We start from the raw sequence: 22,286 nt of genomic DNA on the forward strand, positions 1-22,286 counted from the left end.
TACATCAACAACATAGCTCAGGCAGTATAAAGCTCTCTCATCCATTTATATGCAGATGATACAGTCTTATACTGAGCTGGCCCCTCCCCGGATTTTGTGTTAAACTCTCTACAACAAAGCTTTCTTAGTGTCCAACATACTTTCTCTGCCCTTAACCTTGTTTTGAACATCTCCAAAACAAAGGTTATATGGTTTGGTAAGAAAAATGCCCCTCTCCCCACCGGTGTGATTACCATCACTGACGGTTTAAAGTTTGAGGTAGCCACCTTATACAAGTCCTTGGGAGTATGGCTAGACGTTACACTGTCCTTCTCTCAACACATATCAAAGCCGCAGGCTAAAGTTAAATCTAGACTTGGTTTCTTCTTTCGTAATCGCTCCTCTTTCACCCCAGCTGCCAAACTAACCCTGATTCAGATGACCATCCTACCCATGCTAGATTATTGAGATGTAATTTATAGATCGGCGGGTAAGGGTGCTGTCGAGCGGCTAGATGTTCTTTACCATTCGGCCATCAGATGTGCCACCAATGCTCCTAATAGGACACATCAATGCACTTTATACTCCTCTGTAAACTGATTATCTCAGTATACCCATCGCAAGACCCACTGGTTGATGCTTATTTATAAAACCCTCTTAGGCCTCACTCCCCCTTATCCGAGATACCGAATGCAGCCCTCCACATAAAAGACCTGTGTGTTATGTGTGTTTTGTCATGCATTTTTAATCCCAACTCCCGTCCCCGCAGGAGGAATGTTTCCTTTTGATAGGCAGTAATTGTAAATAAGAATTTGTTCTTAACTGACTTGCCTAATTAAATAAAGGTTAAATAAAATAAGAAAAGCTAAGGCTACCAAGCTTGCTAGGACAGAACAGATCTGTCTGCAACTTCAATTAGCACTGAGGTGTGAAGTGAGAGGTGTCAAAGCCCTTCAGCCCAACTATGACAAGAGAGTTTCATAGCCTCCCCCACCCAAATACAGAGGCCTTTGAAGCTCCCTCCCTCCCATTACAATACAGTAGCCACTGGATGTAAAAAATTAGAAGGCACTGAAAGAGTACAAAAAGAAGCTCCTTATGGAAAATAAAGAGACACTTTTTGCTGACTATTATAAAAATGGAAACGTAAGCAACTTAATCTTCCACACAGACCATCCCCTGGCATGGCACAGAGCTATATTAACACACCCTCTGTGAAGAGGGGGGGGGGGGGGGGGGTTCGCGAAGGGTAGAAACGCAGGATACTAGACAACAATGACCGAGTCAGCCAATGTCAACCTGTACAAGTCTGGAACAGTATTGGTACAGGGCAACCCCATAACAGTTTCAGCTGGACTTTCTCATAATCATAGAGGGAGCGCAGCAGGAGAAGCTCTCTTGAGAAAGATACCGAGCGTGTCAGACCTCTTCATTATATAACCCCACAGACGAGCAACCCCAAGAGGAAAGTCAACCTCCCAGCACAGAGCACTAGTCCCTCATTGAAATGAAGTATAAAATTCACCCAGCTGGAAGTAAGGCAGGTGGAGCTGGAACAGCAGGTGAACACACGCCAGCCAACACAAAAAAAATAGTCCAGCTCAACAACATTCCCTCAACCAGAATGCACAACCATGTCTGCACTCTGGACTGTGGTGAGACAACATCAACAGGAGAAAGAGCAGGAGAAGAACAGAACACTAGAGGAGAAGATGAGAGTGCTGGAGGAGAAGGTGAGAACGATGACATGTGACAGAACAACCCATTAGAGACAGGCCACACCCACAGAGAAGCCAGCAGAACAGCCCACCTCAGACCATAGCCTCGACATCACAGCAGGACAGACAAATGAAGAATCCAAAGCCCAGGGGATACCACCCCCTCTGTCAGCCACCCTGATAGTACGCATATTGACGCATATCCCACTCCCGAGAGGCGAGGTGCTGGCTAGCGGAGTGGAACAACTATTTAGACGAGGTGCTGGCTAGCGGAGTGGAACAACTATTTAGGCGAGGTGCTGGCTAGCGGAGTGGAACAACTATTTAGGCGAGGTGCTGGCTAGCGGAGTAGAACACCTATTTAGGAGAGGTGCTGGCTAGCGGAGTGGAACAACTATTTAGGAGAGGTGCTGGCTAGCGGAGTAGAACACCTATTTAGGAGAGGTGCTGGCTAGCGGAGTAGAACACCTATTTAGACGAGGTGCTGGCTAGCGGAGTTGAACACTTAAAAAAATAAAGGAGAGCCGCACACTCTAGGAGCTCAGATGCAAAAATATTTATGTCCAACGTGTCGACAGACAAGCTGTCTTCATCAGAGTATAATGACAAACACTGCGGGATGACTCATTTATATAGTGTCAAAATACACACACAGGTGTCTGTAATCATGACCAGGTGTGGCCTGATATCATTGGTTAATTCGCATATATTAAAATAGCATACAAAAAACATAAACGGGTAGCGTACGATCATAGATACAATTAGGCTACATAAGTCTACAAACATTTACAATAGCAAAATCACAATAATCCCAAGAATGGCTTCAGATCAAAGTCTACGTTGAGACCGAAGGGAGCAAGGGTCTTTAAATTATCCCTATTATTGAATCTCTTGATCCTCTCCCCGAGAATACTTTGTTAGTTACTTTTGATGTTGAGTCGTTATACATCAATATTCCACACGAGGGCGGTATTGAAGCCATGGAACATTTTCTTCTGCAACGTGACCCTAATAAACTACCTTCCAGTGAATGCATTATAACATTGGCTGAAATAGTACTCACACACAACTACTTCATGTTTCTAAATTATTTCTTTCTTCAGACGAAGGATATTGCTATGGGATCCCCCATGGCTCCTAACTATGCTAATTTGTATGTGGGTTACATGGAGAAACAGTCTAGAAACATTTTTTTTTTTAAGTGTCACACTCCATCTTTGTAAATCACTCTTTGTCCGTTAGTGTCATCTTTTCCCACAAGGGAAATAAGCTTTTAAGCTTTATTTTGTTATCCTTGATTGTCTTAAATTGTATGTGCAGGCGTCACCACCAGAAAATGTCTGTATTTTCCTTTTTTTAAATAAAATCAATCAAAACATAGCATTGAAGTCTCAAGAAATCATTAGTTGTCTAGCTCGGAGTAGAACTGCTCTTTCACATTGTCAGGGCTTGGTAATGTAGGTGCGTAGGCACTAATTATTGTGGCATGCCTGGTCTTGTTGAGAGGAATCCTGATTTTCACAAGGCTCATTTCTGCCAGAGGGTAAGTCATGCAGATGCCTGAGAGGGTTGGTTTACCCCATGTATTCTGTCCTCATCGTTTGGTTTCCCTTTCCAGAAAAACCTATAGCCACCTACTGGTTCAGTGATGGTGCCATCGTCAGCTAACCTCGTTTCACTCAGAGCTGCTATGTCGATCTTCAATCTGCTCAGTTCCCTGGACAGCCAGGCATTTTTTTTGATTAGGATCCCCATTAGCTGTTGCAACAGCAGCAGCTACTCACCGCTTTGCGTCGTGCTTAAGAACAACCCTTAGCCGTGGTATATTGGCCATATACCACACCCCCTTGTGCCTTATGGGTTAATTAACCCATAGGTGGAGTAGTGGTTGACAGGTGCCAGGGCGTGACGGCACACCTCGTCTCTGGGGCCCACAACTGCTTCGAGATCTCCTGTAGTTTAGCCTGGGGCCTCTTGATACATGTTTCTTAGGTCCCCCAAAGACTAGGCCCGGCTCTAACTGCATGTGTGGGTACGGATGTGGGTAGGGAAGTGGGTACGGATGTGGGTAGGGATGTGGGTACGGATGTGGGTACGGATGTGGGTAGGGATGTGGGTAGGGATGTGGGTACGGATGTGGGTAAGGATGTGGGTAGGGAGGTGGGTAGGGAGGTGGGTAGGGAGGTGGGTACGGATGTGGGTAGGGGTGTGGGTACGGATGTGGGTAGGGGTGTGGGTACGGATGTGGGTAGGGATGTGGGTACGGATGTGGGTACGGATGTGGGTAGGGTTTTGGTACGGATGTGGGTAGGGATGTGGGTAGGGGTGTGGGTAGGGATGTGGGTAGGGAAGTGGGTACGGATGTGGGTAGAGTTGTGGGTATGGATGTGGGAAAGGATGTGGGTACGGATGTGGGTAGGGAGGTGGGTACGGATGTGGGTAGGGGTGTGGGTAGGGGTGTGGGTACGGATGTGGGTACGGATGTGGGTACGGATGTGGGTACGGATGTGGGTAGGGTGTTGGTACGGATGTGGGTAGGGATGTGGGTACGGATGTGGGTAGGGGTGTGGGTAGGGATGTGGGTAGAGATGTGGGTAGGGGTGTGGGTAGGGATGTGGATACGGATGTGGGTAGGGATGTGGGTAGGGATGTGGGTAGGGATGTGGGTAGGGGTGTGGGTAGGGATGTGGGTAGGGGTGTGGGTAGGGATGTGGGTAGGGATGTGGGTAGGGTTGTGGGTAGGGATGTGGGTAGGGATGTGGGTAGGGGTGTGGGTAGGGATGTGGGTAGGGGTGTGGGTAGGTATGTGGGTACGGATGTGGGTAGGGATGTGGGTACGGATGTGGGTACGGATGTGGGTAGGGGTGTGGGTAGGGATGTGGGTACGGATGTGGGTAGGGGTGTGGGTAGGAGGGTGGGTAGGGATGTGGGTAGGGATGTGGGTAGAGTTGTGGGTACGGATGTGGGAAAGGATGTGGGTACGGATGTGGGTAGGGTTGTGGGTACGGATGTGGGTAGGAATGTGGGTAGGAATGTGGGTACGGATGTGGGTAGGGATGTGGGTAGGGATGTGGGTACGGATGTGGGTACGGATGTGGGTAGGGATGTGGGTACGGATGTGGGTAGGTATGTGGGTAGGGATGTGGGTACGGATGTGGGTAGGGTGGTGGGTAGGGAGGTGGGTACGCAGACCCACAAGAAACTGGGGACCCTCATGATGAGTTCAAAGTTGCTAGATCAGGCTTGCAGAGCATCTGGCTTGCACAGCATTCAGAATGTCAGGGTTAAGGTAGGTATACTAAAACTAACCAGGCCTGAGAGAGTATTCTATAGGTATGCTATACTAAAACTAACCAGGCCTGAGAGAGTAATACTATAGCTATACTAGTAGTGACGTACCAGGCCCACAGGGGATGCAGACGCCATTGGGGCCTCTGATTAGCTCCATGGTCTCCTCATCTACCTTCACCAGTCTGATGGGGTAGATGAAGGGGAGGATCTGGCTGTTGAAGCCACATGCTCCTGTCTGTAACAGAGACAATACCATACTGTTATGGTCAACCCATCTAAAACCACTGAAACTCTGCTCAGCTTTACAGCAACCGCTACACACCATAGCTATGATACAGCAAAACAATGGGAGAATGGAGACAGACAGCTATGATACAGCAAAACAATGGGAGAATGGAGACAGACAGCTATGATACAGCAAAACAATGGGAGAATGGAGACAGACAGCTATGATACAGCAAAACAATGGGAGAATGGAGACAGACAGCTATGATACAGCAAAACAATGGGAGAATGGAGACACATAGCTATGATACAGCAAAACAATGGGAGAATGGAGACACATAGCTATGATACAGCAAAACAATGGGAGAATGGAGACAGACAGCTAAGATACAGCAAAACAATGGGAGAATGGAGACAGACAGCTAAGATACAGCAAAACAATGGGAGAATGGAGACAGACAGCTATGATACAGCAAAACAATGGGAGAATGGAGACACATAGCTATGATACAGCAAAACAATGGGAGAATGGAGACACATAGCTATGATACAGCAAAACAATGGGAGAATGGAGACAGACAGCTAAGATACAGCAAAACAATGGGAGAATGGAGACAGACAGCTATGATACAGCAAAACAATGGGAGAATGGAGACAGACAGCTATGATACAGCAAAACAATGGGAGAATGGAGACAGACAGCATGCAGTCCAAATTCAATACAAAGTGACAGAGGCCATCACTGACCACTAATACCCTCATTTTTACTTTGAGGATGAAATACCATAAGTGTTTTTATGTGCTTTGAGATGTGAAGTGAGAGCCATAATAAAGATCAACACTACACAGACGATGTTAATTTCCTGGGACCACACACTATAGAAAAAGCAGGCCCTCAGAGCCAAAATGTCTGCCAATACTATAAAATAAACTATGAGAGCGTCATCATTTGCTTTCAGCTCTTTGCTGTGAGATCCAAAATGTCCTCCTAGGGCCTCACCATGTTGTCGAAGTTTCCCAGGCTACAGTTGCACTCTGTGGCTCCGTAGAACTCTGCTATCTGTGGCACGTTGAAGCGAGAGGTGAACTCCTCCCAGATGGACTGGCGCAGGCCGTTACCGAGCGCCATACGGACCTTGTGTTTACCCTCTATGTCCTTTACCGGCTGGTTCAACAGATACCGGCAGATCTCCCCGATGTACTGGACAATCTGGGGATCAGAGAGAAACAGTCAGTCAGTGAGTCAGTCACCAGCACAATGAGACGAGGGCGTATAAGTGAGGAACCCACACCAATTTACAGATCTAACTATTATTATATTATTCCCCAAATCTTTGGGTACTTCTGTAGAACAACAGTCTTATAATGCTGTCTACCCACATGACTTCCTGTTGAATTACATTTGACTACTTTGACCACCTGAACAGATTTCCCCCTAAACCCTAATGGTAAACCCTAATGGTGAACCCTAATGGTAAACCCTAATGCTAAACCCAAATGGTAAACCCAAATGGTGAACCCTAATGGTAAACCCTAATGCTAAACCCTAATGCTAAACCCTAATGCTAAGCCCTAATGCTAAGCCCTCATGCTAAGCCCTCATGCTAAGCCCTCATGGTAAACCCTCATGGTAAACCCTCATGGTAAACCCTCATGCTAAACCCTCATGGTAAACCCTCATGGTAAACCCTCATGGTAAGCCCTAATGCTAAACCCTTATGCTAAACCCTAATGATGAACCCTAATGCTAAGCCCTAATGGTAAACCCTAATGCTAAACCCTAATGCTAAACCCTAATGCTAAACCCTAATTCTAAACCCTAATGGTGAACCCTAATGGTAAACCCTAATGGCAAACCCTAATGCTAAGCCCTAATGGTAAACCCTAATGGTAAACCCTAATGCTAAGCCCTAATGGTAAACCCTAATGGTAAACCCTAATGGTAAACCCTAATGGTAAGCCCTAATGCTAAACCCTAATGGTAAACCCTAATGCTAAGCCCTAATGGTAAACCCTCATGGTAAACCCTCATGGTAAACCCTCATGGTAAACCCTCATGGTAAACCCTCATGCTAAACCCTAATGCTAAACCCTAATGGTAAACCCTAATGGTAAACCCTAATGCTAAGCCCTAATGGTAAACCCTAATGGTAAACCCTAATGGTAAACCCTAATGGTAAACCCTAATGGTAAGCCCTAATGCTAAACCCTAATGGTAAGCCCTAATGCTAAGCCCTAATGCTAAGCCCTCATGGTAAACCCTCATGGTAAACCCTCATGGTAAACCCTCATGGTAAACCCTCATGGTAAACCCTAATGCTAAGCCCTAATGGTAAACCCTAATGGTAAACCCTAATGGTAAACCCTAATGGTAAGCCCTAATGCTAAACCCTAATGGTAAACCCTAATGCTAAGCCCTAATGGTAAACCCTCATGGTAAACCCTCATGGTAAACCCTCATGGTAAACCCTCATGGTAACCCCTGATGCTAAACCCTCATGGTAAACCCTCATGGTAAACCCTCATGGTAAACCCTCATGCTAAACCCTAATGCTAAACCCTAATGGTAAACCCTAATGGTAAACCCTAATGCTAAGCCCTAATGGTAAACCCTAATGGTAAACCCTAATGGTAAACCCTAATGGTAAACCCTAATGGTAAACCCTAATGGTAAGCCCTAATGCTAAACCCTAATGGTAAGCCCTAATGCTAAGCCCTAATGCTAAGCCCTCATGGTAAACCCTCATGGTAAACCCTCATGGTAAACCCTCATGGTAAACCCTTATGGTAACCCCTGATGCTAAACCCTCATGGTAAACCCTCATGGTAAACCTTAATGCTAAACCCTAATGGTAAACCCTAATGCTAAACCCTAATGGTAAACCCTAATGCTAAACCCTAATGGTAAACGCTAATGCTAAACCCTAATGCTAAACCCTAATGGTAAGCCCTAATGGTAAGCCCTAATGGTAAGCCCTAATGGTAAACCCTAATGGTAAACCCTAATGCTAAACCCTAATGGTAAACCCTAATGGTAAACCCTAATGGTAAACCCTAATGGTAAGCCCTAATGCTAAACCCTAATGGTAAACCCTAATGCTAAGCCCTCATGGTAAGCCCTCATGGTAAGCCCTCATGGTAAGCCCTCATGGTAAACCCTCATGGTAAGCCCTAATGCTAAACCCTAATGCTAAACCCTCATGGTAAACCCTCATGGTAAACCCTCATGGTAAATCCTCATGGTAAACCCTCATGCTAAACCCTCATGGTAAACCCTCATGGTAAACCCTCATGCTAAACCCTCATGCTAAACCCTCATGCTAAACCCTCATGCTAAACCCTCATGCTAAACCCTCATGCTAAACCCTCATGCTAAACCCTCATGCTAAACCATAATGGTAAACCCTCATGGTAAACCCTCATGGTAAACCCTCATGGTAAACCCTCATGGTAAACCCTCATGGTAAACCCTCATGGTAAGCCCTAATGCTAAACCCTAATGGTAAGCCTTAATGGTAAGCCCTAATGCTAAGCCCTAATGGTAAACCCTAATGGTAAACCCTCATGGTAAACCCTCATGGTAAACCCTCATGGTAAACCCTCATGGTAAACCCTTATGGTAAACCCTTATGGTAACCCCTGATGCTAAACCCTCATGGTAAACCCTCATGGTAAACCCTCATGGTAAACCTTAATGCTAAACCCTAATGCTAAACCCTAATGCTAAACCCTAATGCTAAACCCTAATGCTAAACCCTAATGCTAAACCCTAATGGTAAGCCCTAATGGTAAGCCCTAATGGTAAACCCTAATGGTAAACCCTAATGCTAAACCCTAATGCTAAACCCTAATGGTAAGCCCTAATGGTAAACCCTAATGGTAAACCCTAATGGTAAACCCTAATGGTAAGCCCTAATGCTAAACCCTAATGGTAAACCCTAATGCTAAGCCCTAATGGTAAACCCTCATGGTAAACCCTCATGGTAAACCCTCATGGTAAGCCCTAATGCTAAACCCTCATGGTAAACCCTCATGGTAAACCCTCATGGTAAACCCTCATGCTAAACCCTCATGCTAAACCCTAATGCTAAACCCTCATGCTAAACCCTCATGCTAAACCCTCATGCTAAACCCTCATGGTAAACCCTAATGCTAAACCCTCATGCTAAACCCTCATGCTAAACCCTAATGCTAAACCCTAATGCTAAACCCTCATGGTAAACCCTCATGGTAAACCCTAATGCTAAACCCTAATGCTAAACCCTAATGCTAAACCCTGATGGTAAACCCTCATGGTAAACCCTAATGCTAAGGTAAACCCTAATGCTAAACCCTAATGCTAAACCCTAATGGTAAACCCTAATGGTAAACCCTAATGGTAAACCCTCATGGTAAACCCTCATGGTAAACCCTCATGGTAAACCCTAATGCTAAACCCTAATGGTAAACCCTAATGGTAAGCCCTAATGCTAAACCCTAATGGTAAACCCTCATGGTAAACCCTCATGGTAAACCCTCATGGTAAACCCTCATGGTAAACCCTCATGGTAAACCCTCATGGTAAACCCTCATGCTAAACCCTCATGGTAAACCCTAATGGTAAACCCTAATGCTAAACCCTCATGCTAAACCCTCATGCTAAACCCTCATGCTAAACCCTCATGCTAAACCCTCATGCTAAACCCTCCTGCTAAACCCTAATGCTAAACCCTCATGGTAAACCCTCATGCTAAACCCTCATGCTAAACCCTCATGCTAAACCCTCATGCTAAACCCTAATGCTAAACCCTAATGCTAAACCCTCATGGTAAACCCTCATGGTAAACCCTCATGCTAAACCCTCATGCTAAACCCTCATGCTAAACCCTCATGCTAAACCCTCATGCTAAACCCTCATGGTAAACCCTCATGGTAAACCCTCATGGTAAACCCGAATGCTAAACCCTAATGCTAAACCCTCATGGTAAACCCTCATGCTAAACCCTCATGCTAAACCCTCATGCTAAACCCTCATGCTAAACCCTAATGCTAAACCCTCATGGTAAACCCTCATGGTAAACCCTCATGGTAAACCCGAATATCCTTGAGCTATCGCTGTAGATAAACATCAACACAGTTGAACAGAGCAGTAACCCAAAACATGCATCTTCTCTCTACTGGTCTCCTATTCTGTAGATATGAGTCATACAGTCTCTGAGCTACTGGGAGTCAGCTAGCAGCGTGTCTCTGTCTCACCGTGCAGTTGTACTTGGCACAGTCATCCCAGAACCGTGAGGCAGAGAACTTCTTCTTGATGACCACCGTCATGCCGTGGATCAGGCACTGCCCCACGCCGACAATGTTTCCTAGAGAAGACATGCACACGTGTTTCAGAAACAATTACAATGGACACACACACACACACACACACACACACACACACACACACACACACACACACACACACACACACACACACACACACACACACACACACACACACACACACACACACACACACACACACACACACACACACACACGTTACCTGCGGAGTGGTAGAGGGGAAGGCAATCGTACAACACATCATCAGACGTCATACCGAAGCCGTAGTATACCAAGGCTGCCATGCGGTAGTACCTGTCAAACACAGGTGAGAGAAAGAGTGAATTAGAAGACAGGGTAAGAGGGGAACGAGAGAGGAAAGGAGCAGAAGAGTGAAAGAGAGAGCTGCAGAGAGCGAGAAAGAGAGAGCTCCAAAAGAGAGCTCCAGAGAGAGAGAAAGAGAGCTCCAGAGAGAGAGAAAGAGCGAACTCCAGAGAGAGAGCGAGAGCTCCAGAGAGAGAGCGGGAGCTTCAAAGAGAGAGCGACAGCTCCAGAGAGAGAGAGCGAGAGCGAGCTCCAGAGAGAGCGCGAGCTCCAGAGAGAGAACGAGAGCGAACTCCAGAGAGAGCGAGAGCTCCAGAGAGAGAGCGGGAGCTTCAAAGAGAGAGCGACAGCTCCAGAGAGAGAGAGCGAGAGCGAGCTCCAGAGAGAGAGAGCGAGAGCTCCAGAGAGAGAGCGAGAGCTCCAGAGAGAGAGCGAGAGCTCCAGAGAGAGAGCGAGAGCGAGAGCTCCAGAGAGAGAGCGAGAGCGAGAGCTCCAGAGAGAGAGCTCCAGAGAGAGGGCGAGAGCGAGTTCCAGAGAGAGGGCGAGAGCGAGAGCTCCAGAGAGAGAGCGAGAGCGAGAGCTCCAGAGAGAGCTCCAGAGAGAGGGCGAGAGCGAGCTCCAGAGAGAGGGCGAGAGCGAGCTCCAGAGAGAGGGCGAGAGCGAGCTCCAGAGAGAGGGCGAGAGCGAGCTCCAGAGAGAGAGCGAGCTCCAGAGAGAGAGCGAGAGCGAGCTCCAGAGAGAGAGCGAGAGCGAGCTCCAGAGAGAGAGCGAGAGCGAGCTCCAGAGAGGGAGCGAGAGCTCCAGAGAGAGAGCGAGAGCACCAGAGAGAGAGCGAGAGCACCAGAGAGAGAGCGAGAGCGAGCTCCAGAGAGAGAGCGAGAGCGAGAGCTCCAGAGAGAGAGCGAGAGCTCCAGAGAGAGAGCGAGAGCGAGCTCCAGAGAGAGAGCGAGAGCGAGAGCTCCAGAGAGAGAGCGAGAGCGAGAGCTCCAGAGAGAGAGAGAGAGCGAGAGCTCCAGAGAGAGAGAGCGAGAGCTCCAGAGAGAGAGAGCGAGAGCTCCAGAGAGAGAGCAAGAGCGAGAGCTCCAGAGAGAGAGCAAGAGCGAGAGCTCCAGAGAGAGAGCAAGAGCTCCAGAGAGAGAGCGAGAGCTCCAGAGACAGAGCGAGAGCTCCAGAGAGAGAGCGAGAGCTCCAGAGAGAGAGAGAGAGCGAGCTCCTTGATCCACAGAGCGAGAGCGAGCTCCACAGAGCGCGAGAGAGAGCGAGCTCCACAGAGAGCTCCAGAGAGCGAGTTCCACAGAGAGCGAGTGAGCGAGCTCCAGAAAGAGAGCGAGTGAGCTCCAGAGAGCAAGATCCACAGAGCGAGAGCGAGCTCCACAGAGCGAGAGCTCCACAGAGAGAGCGAGCTCCACAGAGAGCGAGAGAGAGCTCCACAGAGAGCGAGAGAGAGCTCCACAGAGAGCCAGAGAGAGCTCCACAGAGAGCCAGAGAGAGCTCCACAGAGAGCCAGAGAGAGCTCCACAGAGAGCCAGAGAGAGCTCCACAGAGAGCTCCAGAGAGCGCGAGAGCGAGACACACACACAGACAGAGAGAGCGAGAGACAGACAGACAGACAGAGACAGAGCGAGAGAGAGATACAGCGAGAGAGAGAGAGAGACAGAGCGAGATAGAGAGAGAGATACAGAACGAGAGAGAGAGATACAGAGAGAGAGATACAGAGAGAGAGAGATACAGAGAGAGAGATACAGAGAGAGAGAGATACAGAGAGAGAGAGAGATACAGAGAGAGAGCGAGAGCTCCAGAGAGAGAGCGAGAGCTCCAGAGAGAGAGCGAGAGCTCCAGAGAGAGAGCGAGAGCTCCAGAGAGAGAGCGAGAGCTCCAGAGCGAGAGCGAGAGCGAGAGCTCCAGAAAGAGAGCGAGAGCGAGCTCCAGAGAGAGGGTGAGAGCGAGCTCCAGAGAGAGAGCGAGAGCTCCAGAGAGAGAGTGAGAGCGAGAGCTCCAGAGAGAGAGCGAGAGCTCCAGAGAGAGAGCGAGAGCTCCAGAGAGAGAGCGAGAGCTCCAGAGAGAGAGAGAGAGCGAGCTCCAGAGAGAGGGCGAGAGCTCCAGAGAGAGAGCGAGAGCTCCAGAGAGAGAGCGAGAGCTCCAGAGAGAGAGCGAGAGCTCCAGAGAGAGAGAGCGAGAGCGAGCTCCAGAGAGAGAGCGAGAGCACCAGAGAGAGAGCGAGAGCACCAGAGAGAGAGAGAGAGCTCCAGAGAGAAAACATACAACAGACATACAATAGAAAACAGTGGAGAGGGTCGAGAGAGAGAGCGAGAGCTCCAGAGAGAGAGCGAGAGAGAGAGCGAGAGCTCCAGAGAGAGAGCGAGAGCGAGAACGGGAGCTCCAGAGAGAGAGAGCGAGAGCACCAGAGAGAGAGCGAGAGCTCCAGAGAAAGAGCTCCAGAGAGAGAGTGAGCTCCAGAGAGAGAGAGAGCCAGAGCGAGCTCCAGAGAGAGAGAGCCAGAGCGAGCTCCAGAGAGAGAGCGAGAGCGAGCTCCAGAGAGAGAGCGAGAGCGAGAGAGAGCTCCAGAGAGAGAGAGCGAGGGCGTGAGCTCCAGAGAGAGAGCGAGAGCTCCAGAGAACTCCAGGGAGCGAGAGAGAGCAAGAATGCTCCAGGGAGAGAGAGAGAGAGCGCTCCAGGGAGACAGAGAGCGAGCGCATGATCCACAGAGCGAGAGCGAGCTCCACAGAGCGCGAGAGAGAGCGAGCTCCAAAGAGAGCTCCAGAGAGCGAGTTCCACAGTGAGCGAGTGAGCGAGCTCCAGAAAGAGAGCGAGTGAGCTCCAGGGAGCAAGATCCACAGAGCGAGAGCGAGCTCCACAGAGCGAGAGCAAGATCCACAGAGCGAGAGCGAGCTCCACAGAGCGAGAGCTCCACAGAGAGCGAGAGAGAGCTCCACAGAGAGCCAGAGAGAGCTCCACAGAGAGCTCAAGAGAGCGTGAGAGCGAGACACACACACAGACAGAGAGAGCGAGAGACAGACAGACAGACAGACAGACAGACAGACAGAGACAGAGCGAGAGAGAGATACAGAGAGAGAGAGAGGGAGAGAGATACAGAGAGAGAGAGAGATACAGAGAGAGAGAGAGATACAGAGAGAGAGAGAGATACAGAGAGAGAGAAGAGAAATAGGAGGTCCAGAGTGTGTACCTGCTGTGCACCACGATGGCAGCTTTGGGCATCCCGGTGGTCCCAGATGTGTAGATATAGAACAGACGATCTGGAAGACAGACATATGGGGAGAAATCAATAAAAACATACAACAGACATACAATAGAAAACAGTGGAGAAAGCAGTAAAACTAGGGGCTTTATTGATCTTGCCTGCATAGCGAGATGGAATACTCCAGAAATGGCAAACACTGCACTTTAGACAGGTTCAATCAAACACTAAAACGTTTTGGAAAGAAAAATACTATCCAAGTCCAGGTCTGGCTCCTTATAAACTGACTAAGTATGATTGGACAGACTGTTTGACTGACTGAGTATGATTGGACAGACTGTTTGACTGACTGAGTATGATTGGACAGACTGTTTGACTGACTGAGTATGATTGGACAGACTGTTTGACTGACTGAGTATGATTGGACAGATTGATTGACTGACCAGTGAAGCAGCGATCTGGGCGGATGGGCAGGTGGGTCGGGGCGGCATCCAGTAGAGGCTCCAGGCACTCTGTCCCTGCAGGGACACGTTTGGGGTCCCAGTCCCCTGAACACAGCATCTGTACTGTCTTCCCCATGGAACTGTGGACCTCACACACCGCTATAGGATAGAGGGAGGGAGGACAGGGAAGAGAGAGAGCAAGGGAGAGAAAGGGAGTGGGAGGTAGAAAGAGAAAGAAAGGGGGCGATAGGGAGAGAGAGAGGGAGAGCGAGACAAGACAGGAAAGTGATCTTAAAGTTAATGTCACAGAAACAGAGAATCAAATAAACCCTTATACTGGTTTCCCAGACTCAGATTAAGCCTAGTCCGAGACTAAAAAGAATGTAGTCCAGCATTAGTCTAATTCTACAGTATGTCCAGGAATGGGCCTTTAGCATGTACAATTTCCTTAAATAAAGATTTACAGCCCCCTGTCCATCCCTCCATCCACTACCTCCCTCCATCCGTCACTCAAACAATCCCTCCAGCCACCTGTCACTCAGCCACTCCCTCCCTCCCGCCACTCCCTCCATCCCTCATCCTCCCTCCATCCCGCCACTCCCTCCATCCCGCCACTCCCTCCATCACCCATCCTCCCTCCATCACCCACCCTCCCTTCATCCATCCACTAACTCCCCTGGTCCTCACCCTCGGTCAGCTCGCTGCCGAACACCACGGCCTTAGCGTTTGAGATGGTGACGCAGTGCACCAGGGCCTCCAGCCGCAGGTTAAAGTTGATCAGAGCAGCCTCCACTCCTATCTTGGCCATGCCCAGCCAGAGGCCCACGTACTGGGACCGGTTCTCCATGAAGAGAGCCACCACATCCCCTTCCACGAAGCCCCTCTGGAGCAGCAGGTTGGCTACGCGGTTGGAGTACTCGTCCAGCTGCCGGAAGGACCACTTCTCGCCCGTGCCCTCGAAAATGAGCGCAGTCTTGTCCCCATGGCGACGCACCGTCTCGGCGAAGATCTTAGGGAGGGTGTTTCGTTCCTTCAGGTGACGATTGACGTTTGACTTCACCTTGAGGAGGACGCCTGCCGCACTGTGGAGGAAAGGGAGGTTAAAGAACAATTCAGAGAACTAAGAGCCTAAAGAGAACGTGACGTTAATCTGAATGTAGAGACATGGTGGTAAACTAGCCGGACGTGCATGCCCTAATGAACACAACCCTGATGTCGTTTTGCATGGTTTTCCTGACTAAATAGCAGCTGGTGTGAAGTACACTGTGAGGAAGCAATAAACTACATTAAGCAATCTATGATGAAGCAATACATGTTTTGTTTCTGGGATCAAAGTTCAAATCCAGAAAAAGCTTCCAATTTACATTGAGAAACAAATACGCTGATAAAACTGGAGCATGTCATTTTATAACTGTGGCAATTCTTGAGCAAACAGACATTAATGTCCATTTAAAGACTCATTAGTGCAACAGCGGCTTTGAGTTGTAAAATATTGTAACACCAAGGTTTGTTTCGCTCTCCAGGACAAAGTCTAAATAAGCAATAAAAACAGGTTAGGATAATAGAGGACATTTTCAGAAAGCTATACATGCCTCCTGCAAGTTTTTTTCTGTATGATTTGAGTGGGAGTAGTACTCTTTGTATTTTACTGTATATAAAAGTTATACTCTTTGTATTATTTGTATTCATAAGCCATACAGGTCCATCAAGGTTTGGGGTTGTCCCTTTGAACAGGCAGGTTTAACCGAAACCATTCCTTTGGGGTGAGTCACTCAAGGGGTACGAGGCGTCTCTCCAACCAGTGACTACTTCCTCTTAAGTTTTATTACTAAACTGTACAGTAGGGTAAAGGGAAACAGAGGCCCTCACATGAGTCTCACAATAACGGCCAGTCACCACTACTACTCTTTTAACACTATCGTGAGGATCCAAACTACTGTGGTGGCTCAAATATTTTATTTATTTATTATTATTTTTATTTTACCCCCCTTTTCTCCCCAATTTCATGGTATCCAAATGGTAGTAGTTACTGTCTTGTCTCATCGCTACAACTCCCGTATGGACTCCTGAGAGGCGAAGGTCGAGAGTCATGCGTCCTCCGAAACACAACCCAACCAAGCCGCAGTGCTTCTTGACACAATGCACATCCAACCCGGAAGCCAGCCATAACGATGTGTCGGAGGAAACACCGTACACCTGGAGACCGTGTCAGCGTGCACTGTGCCCGGACCGCCACAGGAGTCTCACGATGAGACAAGGATATCCCTGCCGGCTAAACCCTCCCTAACCCGGACGACGCTGGGCCAATTGTGCGCCGCCCCATGGGCCTCCCGGTCGCGGCCAGATGTGATACAGCCTGGATTCAAACCAGGGACTGTAGTGACACCTCTTGCATTGAGATGCAGTGTCTGAGACCTCTGCGGCACTCGGTCTAAGACATGATAAGGTTTATTCCATTAGGGACAAACGTGTCGGCCACACGGGTTTCATCAGTGTCATAGATGAATCACATAATAAACCAACCTATAAAGTTATTTATTTATTATGTGATTCATATACGACACTGATGAAACCCGTGTGGCTGACACGTTTGTCCCTAATGGAATAAACCGTATCATTTATTATTGCTTGAATGTGCAACTACTTGCACACTTATCTTCTGCACATCTATCACTCCAGTGTTTAATTGCTAAATTGTAATTATTTCGCCACTACAACCTATTTATTGCCTTACCTCCCTAATCTTACTACATTTGCACACACTGTATATAGACTTTTCTATTGTGTTATTGACTGTACGGTTGTTTATCCCATGTGTGTTGTTTGTGTCGCCCTGCTTTGCTTTATCTTGTCCAGGTAAAGTAATTAGTTGTAAATGAGAACTTGTTCTCAACTGGCCTACCTGATTAAATAAAGGTGAAATAATATATTTTTTTTAATTGAAAGTGAGATAGGACATTACTTTATTTCTCTGAATAATCAGGTTGACGCACCACAAAATTCACTCCAAGTAAGGGCTTTTCTTGTATTGTGGTAACAACTGATTTCCCTTCCCCAATACAGACACTTCAGAACATTGAAGAGTTACTACACCAATCCAGACTTTCGGATCAGAACATTGAAGCGTTACTTGGGTGCAAGGGAAAGTACCTGTCACCATGGTGAACTGATCACAACACTAGCTAGCTTTGAATGTGAACTCGTAACAAAAAGAAACCTCAGCACCTGTCTCTCTCATCTGTCTGCTTTGTCTTTGCTCTCTCCACCACGTTTAGTCTCGTTTGTCCTTGAGCATTCCTCCATACATGACTAACTCAACATTCCCTTCTGTAACACACGTGAGCGTTTGTCTTCTCTGTGGCACATTCCTCCTCGTCTTACAGGAATGTGCTGCTTTTCTTTTTGTAGACAATGAAACTCCTATAGTCCTAACTTAAAGTCCTATTAAAGTCCTATTCTAGTCCTAACCATGGTGAAGGTATCTGTTGTCTAAATGTATTGGTTGTTTAACACCATTAAAACTCGAGGAGCACTGACGCACGTGTTTCTGTAAACGTGCCTCTGACCTGCAGACAGGTGTAGACAGGTCCACACTGACACACACCCAACATCCCACACTATACGTCCACTCACTGCAAATCTCTGCTGATGGTTTTGGCGAAAATGAGTAGGAACTTCCAGCCTCCAGAGCCCAGGTAGAAGATGAGGATGGAGGGGAGAACCTGGAACCAGGGCAGGCCCACCAAGAGACGGAGCAGGAAGAGGAGGACGGTGCAGCAAGCCAGGCGCATCATCCTTGAGAGAAAGGAAGACAAGTCACCGTTAATGTCATCATCTTACATCCATTTTCTAGACTTAGAATAACAAGAGTCTCGATCAATGGTTCCATATTTCTGAAAAAGAGTTAGTCAATTTGGCTTTTGCAAAGGACACCTTGCTTCCTTGTTTCCGTCCCACAAAACAAACGTTTAACAAGCTGTTCTAAAGCTTGAAAAACTATCATTATAAATGACAAAACATGTTCACTTGTTCTCTCTCTTCTGTTCTAGCACAGAGGTTGCACTCACAGTGAACCTGTGGTGTGTGGTGTGTGGTCTTCTCTACTTCCTTAGTTGAAAGCACTTGTAGTGCTCTCTGGATAGGAGTGCCTACTGAATTACTAGCTAATATATAAAATATACCCTTACAATAGGTCTACAGCCTACAGTCTGACCTTTTGCACTAGATGAGTGTCACCACCAGGTATAGTAATTCATTTAGCATCTTACTGCAGTGGGCTAAATCAGGGCCAAACAGAGGGATTCTGGGAGTCTTAAACAAATCCACTTTGAAACAAAAGTATCCACCTCACACACATTGTTATGGGCTTAAAAAAAGACACCTGTACCATGTCAGATATAGAGGTAAAATGTATTCCATGTTGAGTTTCCATGCCAATAATACACTTTATAGACATCACAGAAGACTGATCTATAACTGTTTGACATAGAAAGACAGGATTTTCATTAAAAAAGTTATTATGAAAAATATGAATAACTTTCCACCCAAGAGGCCAAAGAGGGTGCTATTGGTCATTGACTGCAGGAAAGGGATACAGAGGGTGACCAAAACCTTCAAGCCTTTCCTGAGCAGGAATCACATCTAGTTGTAGATCAGTTCAGTTCATCCAGGGTTTTCTCCATCAGGGGAGAGGGGCCTCACTTTCTCTGTTCTAAATCCCTACAGTGGTTCCCTCTTTATCCCCCTCCCCTTTAAAAGGTGTTCCTATTTATTTATCACTTCCAGATTTAGACCACTACATGCAATTATGGATAGGCCCTATGCTTGTCTGTCTCTGCAAGGTCCAGTTTGTGACTGTTCTGACCTAAGAAGTCTTCCTGGCCAGGTACCAGGCCAGCACCACGGTCGATGTAAAAACTAGGCCAAAGGTACATTAGGTATATGTTGGTATCAAATAATTATAAAATTGGCTTTGGACCAATAGCGTCATGTCGGTATGCAGCACCGGAGAGAAATGTTGTTTATTATGGTTCTTGTCTGGACATCCTGTCCATTTCCAGCACAAGCTTGGGCTCACAGATGACATTAAAATAGATGATTTACTGTCGGACACAGAGACTAGAGCCAGCACAGATCCAGAGGACACATGCGGTAACAATAGTTGGTACCTGTGTCAACAATAGCACATCATTTTTGTTTATGAGATATATATTTCCGTTATGAAGGGGGAGCAGAATTAGTTATGATCGCGTGCGTCAAAGTGCTCATCATCATGCGAAACGAGGGATATTACATGCTCTGTCTGGCCAACATGGCAATACATACATTTATAATGTAGCAAAGGCTATGGCCCTCAATAGAGGGTGAAACATTGCTGCGATTAAATAATATTACTATTTACTTGGCTATAAATCATCATCATCCAACATCAGAAAAAGGTGAATGTTTAATAACCTGATCTATAAACTATATGGTTTAACGCACCGTAGCGTTATAGAAGCAGCAGTACTGCGGTAGGGGCGAGAGAGGCGTGCTCACTGCTGATGGGAAATACATCAAATAAAAAAACTCGAGCCCATCACCAGCAGCTACGCCATGTGCGCGAGCCTACCAAATATAACCTAATCAGAACCGTTACATCTCCATTCGATAGTACGTACCCGTTGTCCATTTATGGTAAGATGATAAGTGGAGCGCAACGAACGACACACTAGACTGGAGTGGTGGCTATCCTGTAGCCTCTAAATGTATTGTGTCAACGCTGCTGACTGTATCCCGTTTTCCGCCAACTGCACTCTTGGCACTGATCGCTGTATAACATTAGGGTAGGCCTACATAACGGAAAATAAATGGTCCAACAGAATCAAACCTGGTCCATTCAAACACAGGCTTTCTTCCATATATACACTGGCAAGGTTGATAAAGGACCGTTCAGTGAAGCCTGAGCTATTCAGACTTCACTAGGCTAGGCTACTAAATAGGCTAATAATGGATCCGGAAACCCAGACCATTGAATGATATAGAAATTACAAGTGTTATGAGGCCTACCTTGTTTCACGTCCCCCACAAACACAGCAATGTGCGTATTACACCGGACGTGGAACTTGTTTTGTACAATTCCACCTTGATTGCTTTAGCAAAACCTTCCACCGCTCTGGCGTCTACTTGCACATTGACAGACACAGGGGTCTCCGATAACAGCGCATTGCCCCCCCCTCCGGCGTATTTATATCAAATTTGCCTGCCTCCTTGGTTCGACTTTGCCTCTATATAAATCATCCGTTCATTCCTATCGCCAGTACAAGTTTTTCAGTTTCATTGTAGCAATAAACTCGCTCGCTACAGTAATTCGAATGACCTTATCATTTTTCTTAGTTGAGCCGTCCTCCGTATCCACCGGTATTATGTGTAAGCAGCGAAGAGTGACTAGCGCTAGGACCAATCAAATTACCCATAGTTTATAATTGCTTCCCATAGAGGTGGAGCTTGCTACAGCATAACTTTCACAATCAAGGAAATGTGGCCCTTCTTTCGACGAGTGAGTGCACGCCTCATTCCAGCTGGTTGTGACACCGACACGGGCCTACTGCAGGACTGTGTGACGCGCATTAAACCCACATAGCTACAAATCCTATGGGTGGGGGAGATTTGCATATACAGTCATACCACCACCACTCGAGGAGCCGCTGGTGAACGTTGGAACTGTACCAGACCTGCGCATAACGGCAGTTCTATTCTTCCTATAATAAAACACTGGCCTCCACTAGAGCGCAACGACGCAGCATTGGCACAGTTTGGATGCTCGGATATGGACCGAGGTGCAGAGTTCAGAAAGGCATTATTTTTACACCATAACCACATACTTCTATTGCAGTACAGTAAGTCACTGCAGACAACTGAATATTTAAAAAGACTGCTAAAATGATCACATGGTAACATTTGATCATTACAGAAAGCCCTTTTTGACTAGTATTATACAATTCTTATTCAATGAGGGTGCCTAGCGGTTGCTTGCTATATCCTATTTCTACAGCATGACAACATGTACAGTATAAAAACCTGTCCAGGACAGTGCAGGGTCGGAGGACACTATTCTTTTCGAGAAATGCAGAAGATCAGATAACAAGAGAAGACACCAGTAGGCCTAGCCTACTAATTATTGAATCATCTGGGAGGTGGAGCAGCACTTCTAACAGTCACTAAGTGCCCAAGACAAAACGTTATCAGTGTTTTCCCACATAGATTACGGGAACCGCCTCATTCTCATTCGGTGACCTTCACAACTTCCTCCTACAATAGGAGCCAATGTGGCTGTGGACTAGCATAGAGTAGACAACCTCTAAAGACACTGCACTCTCAGAAGAAAGGGATCCTAAAGGGCTCTTCGACTGCCCCCACAGGATAAACTTTTTGGGTTCCATGTAGAACCCTCTATGGAAAAAAGTGTTCTACATGGAACCCAAAAGGGTTCTTTAAAGAGTTATCCTATGTGGACAGCCGAAGAACCCTTTTAAGTCCTAGATATCACCTTTTTACTAAGAGTGTGTAGATAGAGAAGAGGACATATCACTTTCTCTCAGTACACGCACCCATGACATAATTTGCAGACAAAAATAAAAGCATCTGATAATACAAATGTAGGAACATTTATACTGCAAAAGTATTATCTTTTATTTGTATTTTTCAACCTTCAAGAATAACTTAATTAGAAAATAACACATTTATACTCAAATTATGTTTTTATAAAGCTGTTTTATACTAAAATTGTTTTTATGAAGCTGTTTTATACTAAAATTATGTGTTTTG

The 22,286-nt window shown here is 46.9% G+C and overlaps 1 protein-coding gene across 1 annotated transcript in view; it reads right to left on the reverse strand.

Annotated features, from left to right (window-relative positions):
- Positions 1–21,066, reverse strand: part of LOC129810911 (long-chain fatty acid transport protein 4-like) — a 33,416-nt gene extending 12,350 nt beyond the window's left edge. Inside the window, exons 1-9 of the mRNA XM_055861906.1 lie at positions 20,529–21,066; positions 18,114–18,275; positions 15,168–15,562; positions 14,481–14,639; positions 14,026–14,095; positions 10,741–10,832; positions 10,449–10,558; positions 6,214–6,423; positions 5,097–5,223 (exon numbers count right to left, since the gene is read on the reverse strand). Of these exons, the coding sequence (XP_055717881.1) occupies positions 5,097–5,223; positions 6,214–6,423; positions 10,449–10,558; positions 10,741–10,832; positions 14,026–14,095; positions 14,481–14,639; positions 15,168–15,562; positions 18,114–18,274 (1,324 nt within the window). The 5' untranslated portion in view covers position 18,275; positions 20,529–21,066. The remainder of the gene's footprint in view (positions 1–5,096; positions 5,224–6,213; positions 6,424–10,448; positions 10,559–10,740; positions 10,833–14,025; positions 14,096–14,480; positions 14,640–15,167; positions 15,563–18,113; positions 18,276–20,528) is intronic.
- Between the last annotated feature and the right edge of the window lie 1,220 nt (positions 21,067–22,286).

Source organism: Salvelinus fontinalis, chromosome 2 (assembly GCF_029448725.1).
Source record: "Salvelinus fontinalis isolate EN_2023a chromosome 2, ASM2944872v1, whole genome shotgun sequence".
Classification (NCBI taxonomy): domain Eukaryota; kingdom Metazoa; phylum Chordata; class Actinopteri; order Salmoniformes; family Salmonidae; genus Salvelinus; species Salvelinus fontinalis.